Source organism: Manis pentadactyla, chromosome 11, assembly GCF_030020395.1.
Source record: "Manis pentadactyla isolate mManPen7 chromosome 11, mManPen7.hap1, whole genome shotgun sequence".
In the NCBI taxonomy this organism is placed as follows: Eukaryota; Metazoa; Chordata; class Mammalia; order Pholidota; family Manidae; genus Manis; species Manis pentadactyla.
The window spans coordinates 91842783-91856368 of NC_080029.1; the positions used below are offsets into that span (position 1 = coordinate 91842783).

The window sequence follows — 13586 nt, forward strand, 5'->3', positions numbered from 1 at the left end:
TTGTGGGGGGGACTTAATGAAGGGGATAGTCTAGTAAACATAATGTTCCTCATGTAGTTGTAGATTAATGATACCAAAAAACAAAAAAAAAGTTAAGAAAGTAGCATTTTGGTCCTCCATGTAGTATTCACCTAGTTTCAACAATCGTAGCCTATCCTGTTTCCTCTGTACCTTTTAAATGGCTTCTAATTTCATACATTTTTCTTAGAATCTCTGAGGATGCTGATTGTTGGTAGGAAGGTTAGAGAAACGGTATACTGGTGGTGAGGGGCCGTGACAAGAGAAGGACTGTACTCCAGAATGGAGTTATTGTAAATTCTCTGTTCCGGCTAAGTTCCCTGCTGCTTTGTGGTATCCTCTTTTATCTATTTTGCCATGAAAGCACTTCTTCAGAGCCCATTAGAACCCATTCTTGCTACCTAATGTGAATGAAATGTGTTTCCCAGCCAGACCTTAGCAAGGGGCTTTCCTCTAAACATCTGTTAGCAGAACATTTAGGACAAAGTGTTCTACTGTATTATTTCTATGCTTTTATGGTTTGGAATGGCCATCTATTAATGAATGGAAATGTTTCCAGAAACTTGTATGTACTGTGAATATGTGTCATCTAAAAGATTTGCCTCGAGAGGCTAAGAATTCTCTTAATTCTCTTTACTCCAGTATTCTGGATAGTCTTTTCCTGACTCCATTGGGAAAACTTCTGGAGATAATAAAAACGAGTAAAGCTATATAGCTAATTCTAGATTGCACCCTTCCTGACACTTCTTAGCCACTTAGTAAAGGCTATTAAGACCCTGGGGAATACTATTCTTTGTCTCTGTCTGTCTCTTAAAAATTCTGCTTTGTCTGTTGATCGCATTTACTACAATTATGTGCTCAACACCCTCAAGAATGCAGAGTGGAGGTCTTGGGCCTGATGTCGGGATGCCAGACATGAGAATGTTAAATAAGTATGTTTCTTGTCTTGTATGTCATCTGCTCAGGGAGGGAAAAAAAGAAGTAACAGGCAGCACTTTGAGTTGTGAAAGGTTGTGTCCTTCAGAGTGACCTCATAGCCATGCCTCGAGTGACTCTTCAGATCCACCTCCTGGCTATATCTACTTTTTCTGATAATTAGAAGGCAGAACTCTTAGAATCAAGTTTGACAGGCCAGTTTTGCATTCAAGCCTCTCTTTGAACCTACATGGAGTTTCACTCATTTTTTCTAGGAAGATAGCAAATCCTTAAAATTGGGAAAATCACCTTCAGGAGTAGAATTACAAAATTACACAATTTGAGAGATCAGGGCTTCCTTACACCCAAAATGTCTTCCTACCCACAGGATAATGTATCAGAAACTTGACTAGGGGTGTCAGTTCTAGGAACTAGTTGACGAGTATGTATTACTTTTCTTACTACTTTCTGCTCTTTTGGGCATTGAAGAGCTTTATGTGAGAAGGATAGATAACTTAGGAGCATACTGCCTGGGAAGGGTGGGCTTTGAAAGGCATCTTGTTGGGGCTCTAGGAAGTAATAGAGAAGCATGAGGCTATCCGGGCGGACAAATGGGCATATTACAGAAAGGAAAGGTGTGCACAAATCCAGAGGTCAGAAGGTACAAAAACTTCCTTTTCTTTTCATAATTGTAACTTAAAAATTGAGAAAAGAGAAGCTCGCATGAAGACAGCTATGATAAAGCTCATAAACAATTAGCAGGGTAATAAAGCATGTGGTCATCAAATGAGTGATCTGTTCTTAATCCAAGAAAGGTCTTAATATCTTGATGTTGTATCTTTGTATATGAAGCTTTTGCCAGAGTCATAGTCCTACTTTGGCAAGCAGATGTGAAATTAAATGTGCAACTTTTTACAATAGTAATTTTTATTAATAATAGTAATTATAAATGATAATTTGGCATGAGTATCAAAGACTTTAATCAAGGCTCAAAATCTTAATTAAACCTTAAAGTAGTTAGTTATGACACTGGAATTATAAACAGGACTCTAAATGTAATACCTTCCTGTACTGAGAATATAATATTGTTTTTGTTTTATCAAAGATCATTCTACTAAAAGTGATGGTTAGCTATGAATGTGACTAAAAAGATTTGTATGCAACCAGCAGGCCATTTCAGAGCATACACATGTAATGGAAGTTTTTGCTTTGTGGTTCTAATGTTTTGCAGGCTTTGTGCTACTATTACATGCAGCTTTGTTTTTAAGATCCACTTAAATATTTTGAGAGTACACTATGTGTTTCTATCTATTTGTTCATTCAGCACACATTTGCTGGAGTACCAATTGTTAGATCTGTTAAGTGTTAGACATAAAGATATAACAAAATCCCTGTCATCCAAGAGTTCAGTGTTTAACTAGATACTCTCCTTGTCAGTGAGTATCCTCTGTGGCAGGATTTCTCAGTCTTAGCACTTTGACATTTTGGGCCAGATAATCCTTTGTTGTGGGGGGCTGTCCCAGGGAGCATATAGGATGATTAGCAGTGTCCTTCACTTCTGCTCACTAGTGCCAGGAACACTGCCCCACTACCCCCAGCTCTTGACAATCAAAATATGTCTCCAGACATTGCTAGATGTCCCCTGGGGGCAAATCCAGAATGAACCAGACCTTATGTATGTCACTGACAAAGAGCTTTGGTAAAATCAGCTTTAAAAAATGTAATAGAAAGCTAGCAAATGTAATGAAAAGAAAACCACCTAGATCTTTCTCATATACTTACTACATGTGACTTCTCGAAGAGGAATACACTACAGTAGTACCAAGTAACACCCACTGAATGTTTGTGTTTTAGTTTAAATGTCTGTGAGATCTTTCTGAGTTACTATGAGTTACTGAGTTACTATGTATAGGAGAATAATTGTTCAGTTCCTCAAGGACTTTACTAAAACAACAAACAGTACAGTCATTGGAAAGGTAGAGTCCACTGTTAAAAATCTGAGTTCTTTGCTGAGCTCTGTCAACATCACCCTTTTCTTGTTAAGAATGAAAATATTTTATTTTTTCTGGCGAGTAGCCTCGACAACTGCCACATTTTTAGAACATTTCTTGTGTTCTTCCGGCAAGACTTTGAGTTTTGTTACTTAACTATGGGAATACTACCTAACTTAGAATTCTCCACCTTACTGCTTTTCCACATTCAAACAATGTATAAAGGACATTGTACAACTAGAATTCATTTTAATAGTCTCTTAAAACTGTCTTCCAGTACTGCCTGTGTTCTCAAAGTAGAGGGACCACTTTCCTGTTAGAAACACTTCACTAGAAATCCTGAAACCTGAGTTTTAGGTTCACCTTTGGTTCTAACTAGCATTTAAACATCCACTCGTCCTCTCTCATCCTTAATTTCTTCATCTACCCAAGGTAGGTAAATAGGTAAAGATACAGATAGGCTCTTTATCCTGTTTTTCAGATAAGTATCCTAAATTCCATGACTCCACACGCTGCTCAAACTCTTTTGTATTCTTCTTATTAACAGAATATCCACATCTCAGCTCCTGTGCCTGTCAAGAGTTTTAATTCATCATGGATAACATGTCATTAGAAGAAATTCAGCTAAGAGCTAATCAGGTTACTGATGAGGTAAATGTTTTACTTGGATTAAGTAGTTAATTCTCTTTCAGTTTTCACAGTAAAGCAATTAGTGGACCTTCTTGGAAGTCCTTTTGCCCTCTTCCTAGTCCCTTTGTATCAAAGAATGCATTTGCCCCAGAGTGCCTTGCTAGCTTCTTATTTTTTCAAAACTAAGTGAAAACAATTTGTATGATTATTTTTTAAGATGGTCATTACTTGACAGTTACTTATAACAAAGACTCTGTAGATTTGAGGAATTCTGTACAAAAATTTTAACAGTTTTCTAATATCTGTAAAACACCTAGATTTCTGTTCACATTAAATTTTTATAAATTTCCATTATATTCATCGAACTTCCAGATTTTCTCTTAAGGAGCACCTATTAGAAAGAAAATAACTGAAATTTATAGTGATCAACTTTATTTATTTACTTGTTTTTGTTTTAGAGTGAGTGGTGGGTGGATGGGCTGGCAATCGTTAAATATAGAGCAGCAGCCTGAATGTGGCCTGTGATCTATTTTTTGTTTGGTTGGTTTTTTGCTTCATTTTAGATACTAAAACTCTCAATTTTTTCCTAGTCTCTGGAGAGTACAAGGAGAATTCTGGGTTTAGCCATTGAGGTAAGAAAACATTTAATCATTGAGCTAAGTGTAACAACTGTATGTAGGAGGTATCTTGATAGCATAAACTGGACTTGGTGTTAAGAGTCAGAAGGATGTTGTATCAGTAAACTTATTATTTGAAGCTGGCAATTGCTTAAATTGCTAAACCATGCACTAATGGGCCTTTTTTATTTTTCCCATTGACAGTATTGGAGTATGATAGGGAAAATCAATTCACCATTAGTTTGTGACTGAAATATTTTGGTGGGGGGCTCAATATGTTAAAGTGTGTTGGTTTGGTGTATTAGTTTTCTTTGTAGCTCTAATCCTCTGAGAATATAGGTTTCTAAATGAGTCTCTCTTGCTTCTTACCAGGACTTGTAGGTTGTTTCTGTTGTTTGTTTTGTTTTGTTGTGCTGTGAGCTTTTCTTCCTCCTTTTAGTCTCGGGATGCAGGAATCAAGACTATGACCATGCTGGATGAACAAGGGGGTGAGTTGCAGTCATTGGTACAAGCTCTTGATTTGACTGATAATGCAGGAAAGCCCTTTCAAATTAGCCACGTATGAAATTAAGCCTTTGGGAGCGCCTTCCCTTTGTAAGAGAGTAGTGATGTGTTTACTTTTCTTCTGATTTGAATTATATCATGTTCATTGCCTATTTTAGGTGGTGGCAACAATGCTCAATTTGTATACCAAGTATTTGTTAGGTAGCCGGACTTATTATGTGCATTGGTTACATGTACAGTAGACATTATGATATTCTTTCATCCTTTTCAAAAACCAAGTTAAGTCCTTAAAGAGTTCTAGATTCAGGTGAGCTTAGGAACATTCTGAGCAATCTGGTCTTAATTTTTTTAGTCTTATGATAGCCCTCAGGATTTGAGCCTATTCAATGATAGAAATTCTGGGTATCTGGTCTGGTCAAAATATACTTAATATGATGTTGAAGCAAACCCTCACATGTTCCTATTACACAAATTTCTTTAGAATATGTCTTTCCACAGTAAGAGGCCAAATGCCTCAGGATCAGCATGTGAATGATTGTTTTCATGTTGGACAGCATCTATACCTTCTGGCACTGATAGAGTCCCTGTGATGGGTTATTGGTAGATTTGAGGTTAAATTTTGTTATTTCAAAATAATAATGTTTTCTGGTTGACAGTATGAATGTAACATAAAGTGTAATTTTCACAACTTATTCTTAGAACAACTAAACCGTATAGAAGAAGGCATGGACCAAATAAATAAAGATATGAGAGAGGCAGAGAATACTTTAACAGAACTCAACAAATGCTGTGGCCTTTGTGTCTGCCCATGTAATAGGTAAGTAGATAAATCAAGACCTTTTAAAAATAAATTTAAAGTGAGAGCATTCCTCCTCTTCATCCCCCTAGTAAGGTCAGAAGTGTGGATCTAAATAAGAAACTTTGTTAGATAAACTTATGCTATTTTTCCTTCAGGCATATCAAACTTTTCATGTCAGTGGCATGTTCACTGACAACCATGCCTTAAATTTGATCACTCCTTTGATCAAGTCCCAATTTCATTTTTTAATGATATGCAAAATATAATACAGTTTGAAATATACATCTGGATAATACAGAGCAGGGTGGAATTAGTGTCTTTTCCTTTCAAACAAGGAATATTAACAAATATATATTCTGTGGTATGCACATAAGGGATGACCCAGGGAGTGAGGGATTTGGATCCTGTCTTCAAAGGAATTACTATGTCATTGGATATATGAGAAAGAATAGCAAAAAGCAAAAAGTACATAAATCTAGTAGATCATGTGATACCGACTAAGGCTAAGGGCACAGAATTGATAGAGTTTCATTCGGGGAACATCTTATACAGGAGGTAGGACTTATGTTGGTGGGCACTGAGTGATTTGGAAGGATTTTGAATGGACATGGAGGAACTGAGAGGGCATTTCCTATGGAAGATTTAATGTAAACAGAGATGATGGAGGAGCTTGATTTAACTGGGCTGTGTGATTTGTATAAGTGAGAAGTGGAAAATAAGACATAAGTAGGTAGTAGAGGAACTTGAATGCCAGACTAAGGGACTGATGGATTGGAGTGGAGTATAACTGCATACCAGACTAGTTAGGATTCTTTTGTAATCCAGGTCTGTGAGGTTAGACCTTATGATTGAAATTAGAGAGAAAAGTATAAGTCAAAGAGAATTCATTTTAAATCAGCTGATTGTATATCAAACACAAAGAAGAATCAATAAAGGCTTCAAAGATTTGAAGTCTCAAGTAAACTAGGAAAAAAGTCTTCAAACTATTTGTATATACTGTATGAGATTATGCTTGACAGAAAGGAATTCATTCTTTTTGGTAAGTCCATTATGAATATTTAAATTCTCTATTTATTCTTGGGTAAACCAAACTCCATGGTGTTGACAAATATTGTATGTATTCAGATGAAGATGAGGTTTGGACTAAGATATTTAACTATTATCTCCCCTTCTGTTAGAAGAAGCTTGTCTTTGTTCTAAAAAGTAATTAATAAAACAACTTTGAATTTTACCTGTATTTGAAATGACAATGTGTGGAGATTGAAGACTGTCCCTAACTGCTGAGAGTATTAATTTTTAAAGAGCTTCACAAGAATTAGTACTTCCATCTAGTTGTTTTGCTGGTGTAGTAAACCAAGAGTGAGATAGAAAGGTTTACAGACTCAGAATTTTTCCTCCTCAGAGAGTTAGGAATGGAAAAACTTCTGTTATGTTGTCATACTTTCAGATAAGTGTTTTCATGTGACAGCATTCTCTGCCATTTTTACTAGAGAAAATACTTCCTAGTCTTATCCATTGGCTTCCTGCTGTGAGACAAGTCTGTTTAGGACTTGATTGATTCTCCAAAAGTGTATATTTGAATAACTGTGACTTGTCAGTCAGGGTTTAGCAAATTATTTTAGGCAAACAAATTAGAAATAGCACAGATTTTTTTGATCCAAACTCTTAACTATGTTTTGCAAACTTATGCTTTTTCTCCTGTGTTCTGTGTACCTCTGGGAAGAGTGTCAAGGAGAAAAAGTAAATGAATTTCCTTGAGGTTAGATATTAGGAGCAGAGCAAGGAGAAAGAAGTTCTCCCTAGAACCTAGAGCAAAATCAACTCTGAGTCAGAGGTTGCTAAACAGGAAGAGCGATGAGTCTTAAGATGGTCTAGTATCATAGAAAATGGGAAATTGAGCTACAGAAGTATTATTTTAATTTTATTTTTTGTATATCCCAGCCAAGCATAAGTAAGATTTTCTTGAACATTAGTAAGAGAGAAGGTAGAGTATGGTCCTGAAGCAGTCTTCAGCCTCTATCCTCATTAGAACTTTTTCTCAGTGGGTCAAGAGAAGAAGGCACTTCTTAACGAGTGGAATCAAGGGGCTCCTATAACAGAACAGGTGTTTCCTAAAGAGGAAAGAGTCATATTCCAGTTTAAAAATGTCTGCTTTTAATTGCCTTACTTCCATCTATTTCCTCTTTGTACCATTGAGTCCCTGGCCTCTATGATATATCTCTCGTCCTTAGCTCTCTCTACCACCATTCCTGTCAGTTTCTTATGTCTTTCTAATCTTAGTGCTAATCTGTGTTTTAGTTAGGCTTATCATATAAATAGCTATAGCATGAGCTTCTCAAAGGTAGAATCTTAGTTCTCTTTGTATAAATCTAGTACTAATTCTGGTAGTAATAGCAACCCAGGTCCTCAGTCTCTTATCTGCTGTTCAGAAATCTAAAATACTCTAAAAGCCAAAGACGTTTTTTCCCCATAATGTGGTGCCACAACTCAACAATTAGGCTACAAAATGTATCCTGAACTGAAGCTGTTTATAATCTTTATCACACTTAACATAAATGTTAATTTGTTTCACTGAAGAAATATGTATTTGATTATGTGCTCAAAATGTCTTGCATTGAAGGGTTTGAATAAGAGTTGTGGGCCTGTAAGTTAATTTAGGCTCTTACTACTCCAAGCACTTTAAAATATCCTAACAGTAACCTTAAGATGAGATAGACTCTCTTTTTATCACCATTTTACATGTGGGGCAATGGAGGCACAAAAGGGGTCACACTAACAAGTTGGAGAGCTGAGATTCAAAACCAAGCAGAGCCCCAGCTTTTAATTATACATTGCCTGACTCTGGCAAGAAAATGGATCTTTTTGCCGTTGCTGCCTAATGTATTGCTGTATAGAAAATGTCTTGAGTAGATTTGTTTTTTGAGATTTCTTTTGTTCAGTAGTATTCATTGAAGTCAGGTCAGCAAATTAAAAAGACATAGAAATAGCTTTACTTAACAGAACCCTGTATTAGAAGGGAATTTAAACTTTAGCTATTTTTTTTAAAGACACTAGAATTTAGAAGCAGACTACCAGGATTAAACTTTAAAATTGTGAATAAATGTCATTCTGTTAGCTTGCTGCTCTGAATCCTAAAAGCAGAATAACACAGATCCTTTTTAAAATTCCGTGCTTCTGACAGTAACTTTAATAAGTTGTAATTTTAATTAACAAGTGTTTAAAAAGAGGCAGGTTTAAAATGGGAAGTCTTAGATTAGTAAACTGCCTAGTGTCCCAGTTTAACCATTCACATACAAGGTATTCTGTCTTAACTTACCTGTCTTCAGCCTGTGCTTATAACATCAAACATAAAGGCACTGTCACATAGTTTGAAGACAAATTGGTATTTCTGGACCACTTACTAGAGAAGTTCAAAATTGGTACTGTACATTTTCTACTGTTCATACTAAGGTATACAAATTTGGCTCTGATTGCTTAACATCAATAATTGAACTGTATTTGAGTTAACACTTGAGTCCTTCCTCCATCCTACTCGCTGGAGATATGAAGATGAGTAAGGTATAGCTGGTGCAGTGTCGTTTGTTATTACTCTGTTTTGCCTCACATGGTACCTGATATGTAGTAGGTGCTGAATAATTGCTTGTTGATTGAATGTCCTTGAGAATCTTGTTGGCTGCTGGGAGAGTTAGACATGTAAAAAGATTTTTAAAACTTAAAATTCAAATAAGATATGTAATAGAAATAATGAAGAGAAATCTGTAGTCAGGTTTCACAACCTCTCCATTAGTTTTTACCTTTTCTTCATATTGATTTTCATAGTTCAGGAAAGAATAGCATCATCCAGACATTTTTAGGAAAAATGAAGTGTGCTCTGGTTTAAATAATTTTCTTGTTTTTCTTTTTATCTAGATTCTCAGCTGTTGGTGGTTTCTGTGAAACCAGGCAGGAATTTAAATGCATTATGTTTTTAGAACTCAAAACCTGCTTCAGTTCTGTTTGACTGGCATTCACTGTTTTCTGCATTTCATTCTCTCACCTAATCTCTTCCTTTCTAATCTGCTTACTAAAAATGAAGATTTAACATCAGAAGCCGGGCTCAGTAACTGATCAAAGGGAACTTTAAGATGCAGTCTTGTGGCGCAGTTTGGGCTGGTAACCTGCTATCTAAAGGTGATGCTTCAAATGGCTTTTCTGTGCATGTGCATGGATTTTGTGAATGGTGGAGACTGTCTTAAAAACTGTACTGTGGTTTGTTATGTGAAGTGTATTTGTTCTTGATGGGTGCTGTCTGCCAAAAGATGGACTTGACAAAAGGATCATAATTTATAATGCCATTCTTTTGACTGATGGCTCTAATAGTTTTTGCTAAATAACATTTAAAATTTTTAAAATAAAAATACCCCTGAAGTTTCCTAAAACATTTTAAGTAGGTTGATATTGTAGAGAACTGCTGCATTCTAATTCTAATCAAAGGTTAGGGAATTCAGGCTAAGTCCATCTCTCTCCATAGGACTTTGATTTCAGCATCTGACCTTCTATTAAGTTTCCCAATGCTTTTCTGGTTCCAGAATCAACATTTTCTCTATGAAAGTGTTGTATCTAATGTTTTGGATTCCCCATGACTTAGGCTATTACCGAATTGAGGAGTTAATTGGCAATCTAGTCATCTTAAACACCATTTGGAACAAGGTGGGATGTAAATTTAAAATGCTACCATTTATAGTATCTTCTTTATTAAAATAAAGGTTTTCCCTCTTTATAAACTATTCGATAATTCCTGTTCTGTCATGTGTTAGCTTGCTATGGTTTCATGTTGAATTAATATGGAATTAAGTAATCTTAGTTTTTTATGGAATTTAACCTCAAGTCAGTCTACTGTTTATTATAATGTTTGACTCCTTTAATTTTGGATCTTTATGGGAACTGTGAAGATCATGGTTAAATGTTAGAAAATTAAGTATTTGATTTCTGCCCTTTGTTTCTTGCCCTCCTTTTACTTCTTTCCTGTAGCCTGATCATCCAGCTGCACGTGTACACACACACACACACACACACACACACACACACACACACACAAATTACAACTGGTATTTATTTGATCCCTTTCTCCTTTATATAAAGAATTATAGCTAATATTGGCCTTTTTGCTATTTTTATTCAGTTAATATTCATCTTGCCAGCCAGAACTAGATAAAGAAGTTGTTAAAAGTTATTGAGTCCATATCCTGATATTTGTTATTTCTGCTTTTATGGCAACCTCTTAAATTGATTAAGGGATATTTCAGATTCTCATTTCAAACTTGCCATTTTTGAATGAGATATTTATATGGTAAGAAAAAAGTTGTAGTTAAAGATACTAGATTCCTCAAAACTGACAGTTGAAGTAAACCTTAACTTTCCAGGTGGACATCTTAATTGCATTAAGATATATTACATATGTGCTTAAGCATTTTGTCACAAGGTCTAATTTCTTCTCAGAGGGGCTTTACATTTTATTGTGCAAAAGATCAGAACCATTTCTTACGTAGACCAAAACAACCTGGGCCTAGATGTCTTTTTATGTAGCTGTATTCCAACTATAGTTAGCTTCCTGTCAATCTCAAAGCTTTGGGGTGTTAACAGGCCAGAAGAGTTAAATATGCCAATTGATCATCTGTGACTGAAAAGCGTAAACTGTTACCTAAGGATCAGGTTGAGGTTGAAGCCAAAGAATAAAAATATTTGTCTCTGCTTTTCAGAACAATTTATACCCATTACCAACAGAACCTTTTCATAGCCCTTATTAAGTATTAGTATTATCTTAGTTTTACATATAAGGAAAAGGATGATCAGAGATGGAAGTTTGCTTAAGTTCTATACCTGCTGAACCACAGGTCTAGGATTGGGATTCAAGTCAATATACTAGAAATCTGTGGCTTAAAAAAAAAATCCTAGTATGTACCTTTGCTTACTCCAGGTTAATTCCTCTGAAGTGGGCTACCAGTGTAATTTAAAATATTCCTTCTACAGCAGATTGGAGGTGCCTTAGAACAGCATTTCTCTTCCTAAGTAGGTAGCTAAATGACCTTTTGAATTTAAATAAAAGAATAGTAACAACAGAAGATTCCCAGGCCCTACCCCAAACATACTGAAGCAGAATCTTCAGAATGTAACCTATGGATTCAGTGTGTTCAAACGCATCTAGATCGCTCTGGTGCTTAGTCAAGTTGGAAAATAATACCTTTAGAGCATTTCATCCTCTTTGAAAGAAAATACATTAGATTGAAACCCTTAATGTTTTTTATTAGATAGGCAACTACATGGCAATGCCTTAAAAACAGGTAACTTTCAAGGGTCTTCCAACTTGGTGGGAGAAACTCCAGGGTAGTGGCAAGTGGCAGAATCTTGAGAACCAGAAGGCATTACCTGAAGTGGAGGTGCTGAATGAGACATGGAGTTACCGTGAGGATGAAGATACAAAATGAATAGCATTTAAAAAGCATCTCTTCATAAACATGCTGGACATGTCATAACTGCATGAAAAAAGTGGTTTTTTTTCCCAACCCATTTAAAAGTAAAACAAGACAACCCAGTGCAAAGCTGTAAAGAAAACTGTCAAACTCAGCTTTTTGTAACTTTTCCCCTTGATATTAGAAACAAATCTAAAAGGATCCAGTCTCTTAAAGGAAGAAGGGTTTGATAACCAGTTTGATTTTTTGCTTATTACACATATTATGCTTTAACTGAACCTCATTCACAGTATGTTAATTAATTTGCATCTTATGCCCCTTCTTTGCTTATTGCACATATTATGCTTTAACTGAACCTCATTCACAGTATGTTAATTTATTTGCATCTTATGCCCTGTTTAATTGTGGAAGGAAGAATTCTCTAAAGTTTAAGGAATTTTAAATCTTATCTTTTAGAATTGAGAAGGAGGTTGGGGCATGTATATATTCTTCAGCAGACTGGGTGCTGGCAAGTCCTGTTCAGGACTACTCTTTATGTGCGGAGACACAGAAATGTAATGTCTTACTATTAAGTGACTTTTGAATTTCAGCCCTCATTCTTTCACCTGTTCCACAATCTGACATACTGTAAAAGCCCTACTTATCTTACTTAAGTTAGTATTTATCGTTATCAACTTTGTGGTAAAATAATATATTGTTTATTTTATTTACTAGGTATCACTCTGCTTTAGAATTTTGCCTGGGACCTATCTTGTTAACTTAGAATACATGTAAATGGGTTTCACTAAGAATGGTTATGTATAACTATTCATTAATAAAAGGTCTATCCCACCTTGTTCCAGGAAAAATTTAACATAGCTTATTAATAAATAGATTAATTAGTAAAACATAATAGCATAAATAGGAAATTAATTGTGAGATCTTAAAGTGGAACCAAGAAAGGCACTTTGAGAACTAGCTCTACAGTGTTTGTAGGTTTGTTTATCTTTTCAGTGCCTCTTACAAAAAAAGTAGTAGTACCGTTTCTGTAGTATTAATGATAAGGTGTAAGATCCAATTCTAGATTTGCCAAAAATGAATCCTCACATGTCTGTTAAGGAAGGGACCACTGTTTTCATAAAACCTCTCCTGTTTTTGCAATTTCAAAAGTTCCTCCTTAATATTATTATGTGGAATGTATCAGAGGACCAATATTATAACCATATACTACTTTTTGTTTATAGAAAAATAAATACTAAAGTTGGATGAGTTAAAACTGTACCTAACCAAATAATCAGTAAAAATGTTCTGTTATTTTTTTGTGGTAGCCATTCACAAGTCACTTTATTATGCTCTTTTTCTTGCCATTTTTACCAGTTTGAGTAATAAGTCCTGTGGTAAAATTCTGCCTTTGACTGATTTGTGGCTATATCAGTTACATTTAAAGCATAACCATTATTTTTAAGAGGCCTGGATTTGGGATCATTTTTTTTTAAAGGAGGGAAAGTAAGCTCTTACATGAAAAAGCTCTAAGTCAAAAGATTTATAAGTGGCACCAGTGTGGCCAAAGTAGTCTCATTGGCTGTTCAGTTTGGAGGTAATTAGTGCCTTTCCTTCGTGCTGTTTATTTCTTAAGAAACCCTTTCAAAGATGTTAATACAAATTTCTAACTTCAAAAAATTGA

At 35.4% G+C, this 13586-nt stretch overlaps 1 protein-coding gene across 1 annotated transcript in view; it reads left to right on the forward strand.

The window, feature by feature from the left end:
- The window catches only part of SNAP23 (synaptosome associated protein 23), a 33257-nt gene that overhangs the window by 15452 nt on the left and 4219 nt on the right, over positions 1-13586 (forward strand). Inside the window, exons 2-5 of the mRNA XM_036923722.2 lie at positions 3472-3575; positions 4145-4186; positions 4611-4659; positions 5375-5492. Coding sequence (XP_036779617.1) covers positions 3519-3575; positions 4145-4186; positions 4611-4659; positions 5375-5492 — 266 coding nt within the window. The 5' untranslated portion in view covers positions 3472-3518. The remainder of the gene's footprint in view (positions 1-3471; positions 3576-4144; positions 4187-4610; positions 4660-5374; positions 5493-13586) is intronic.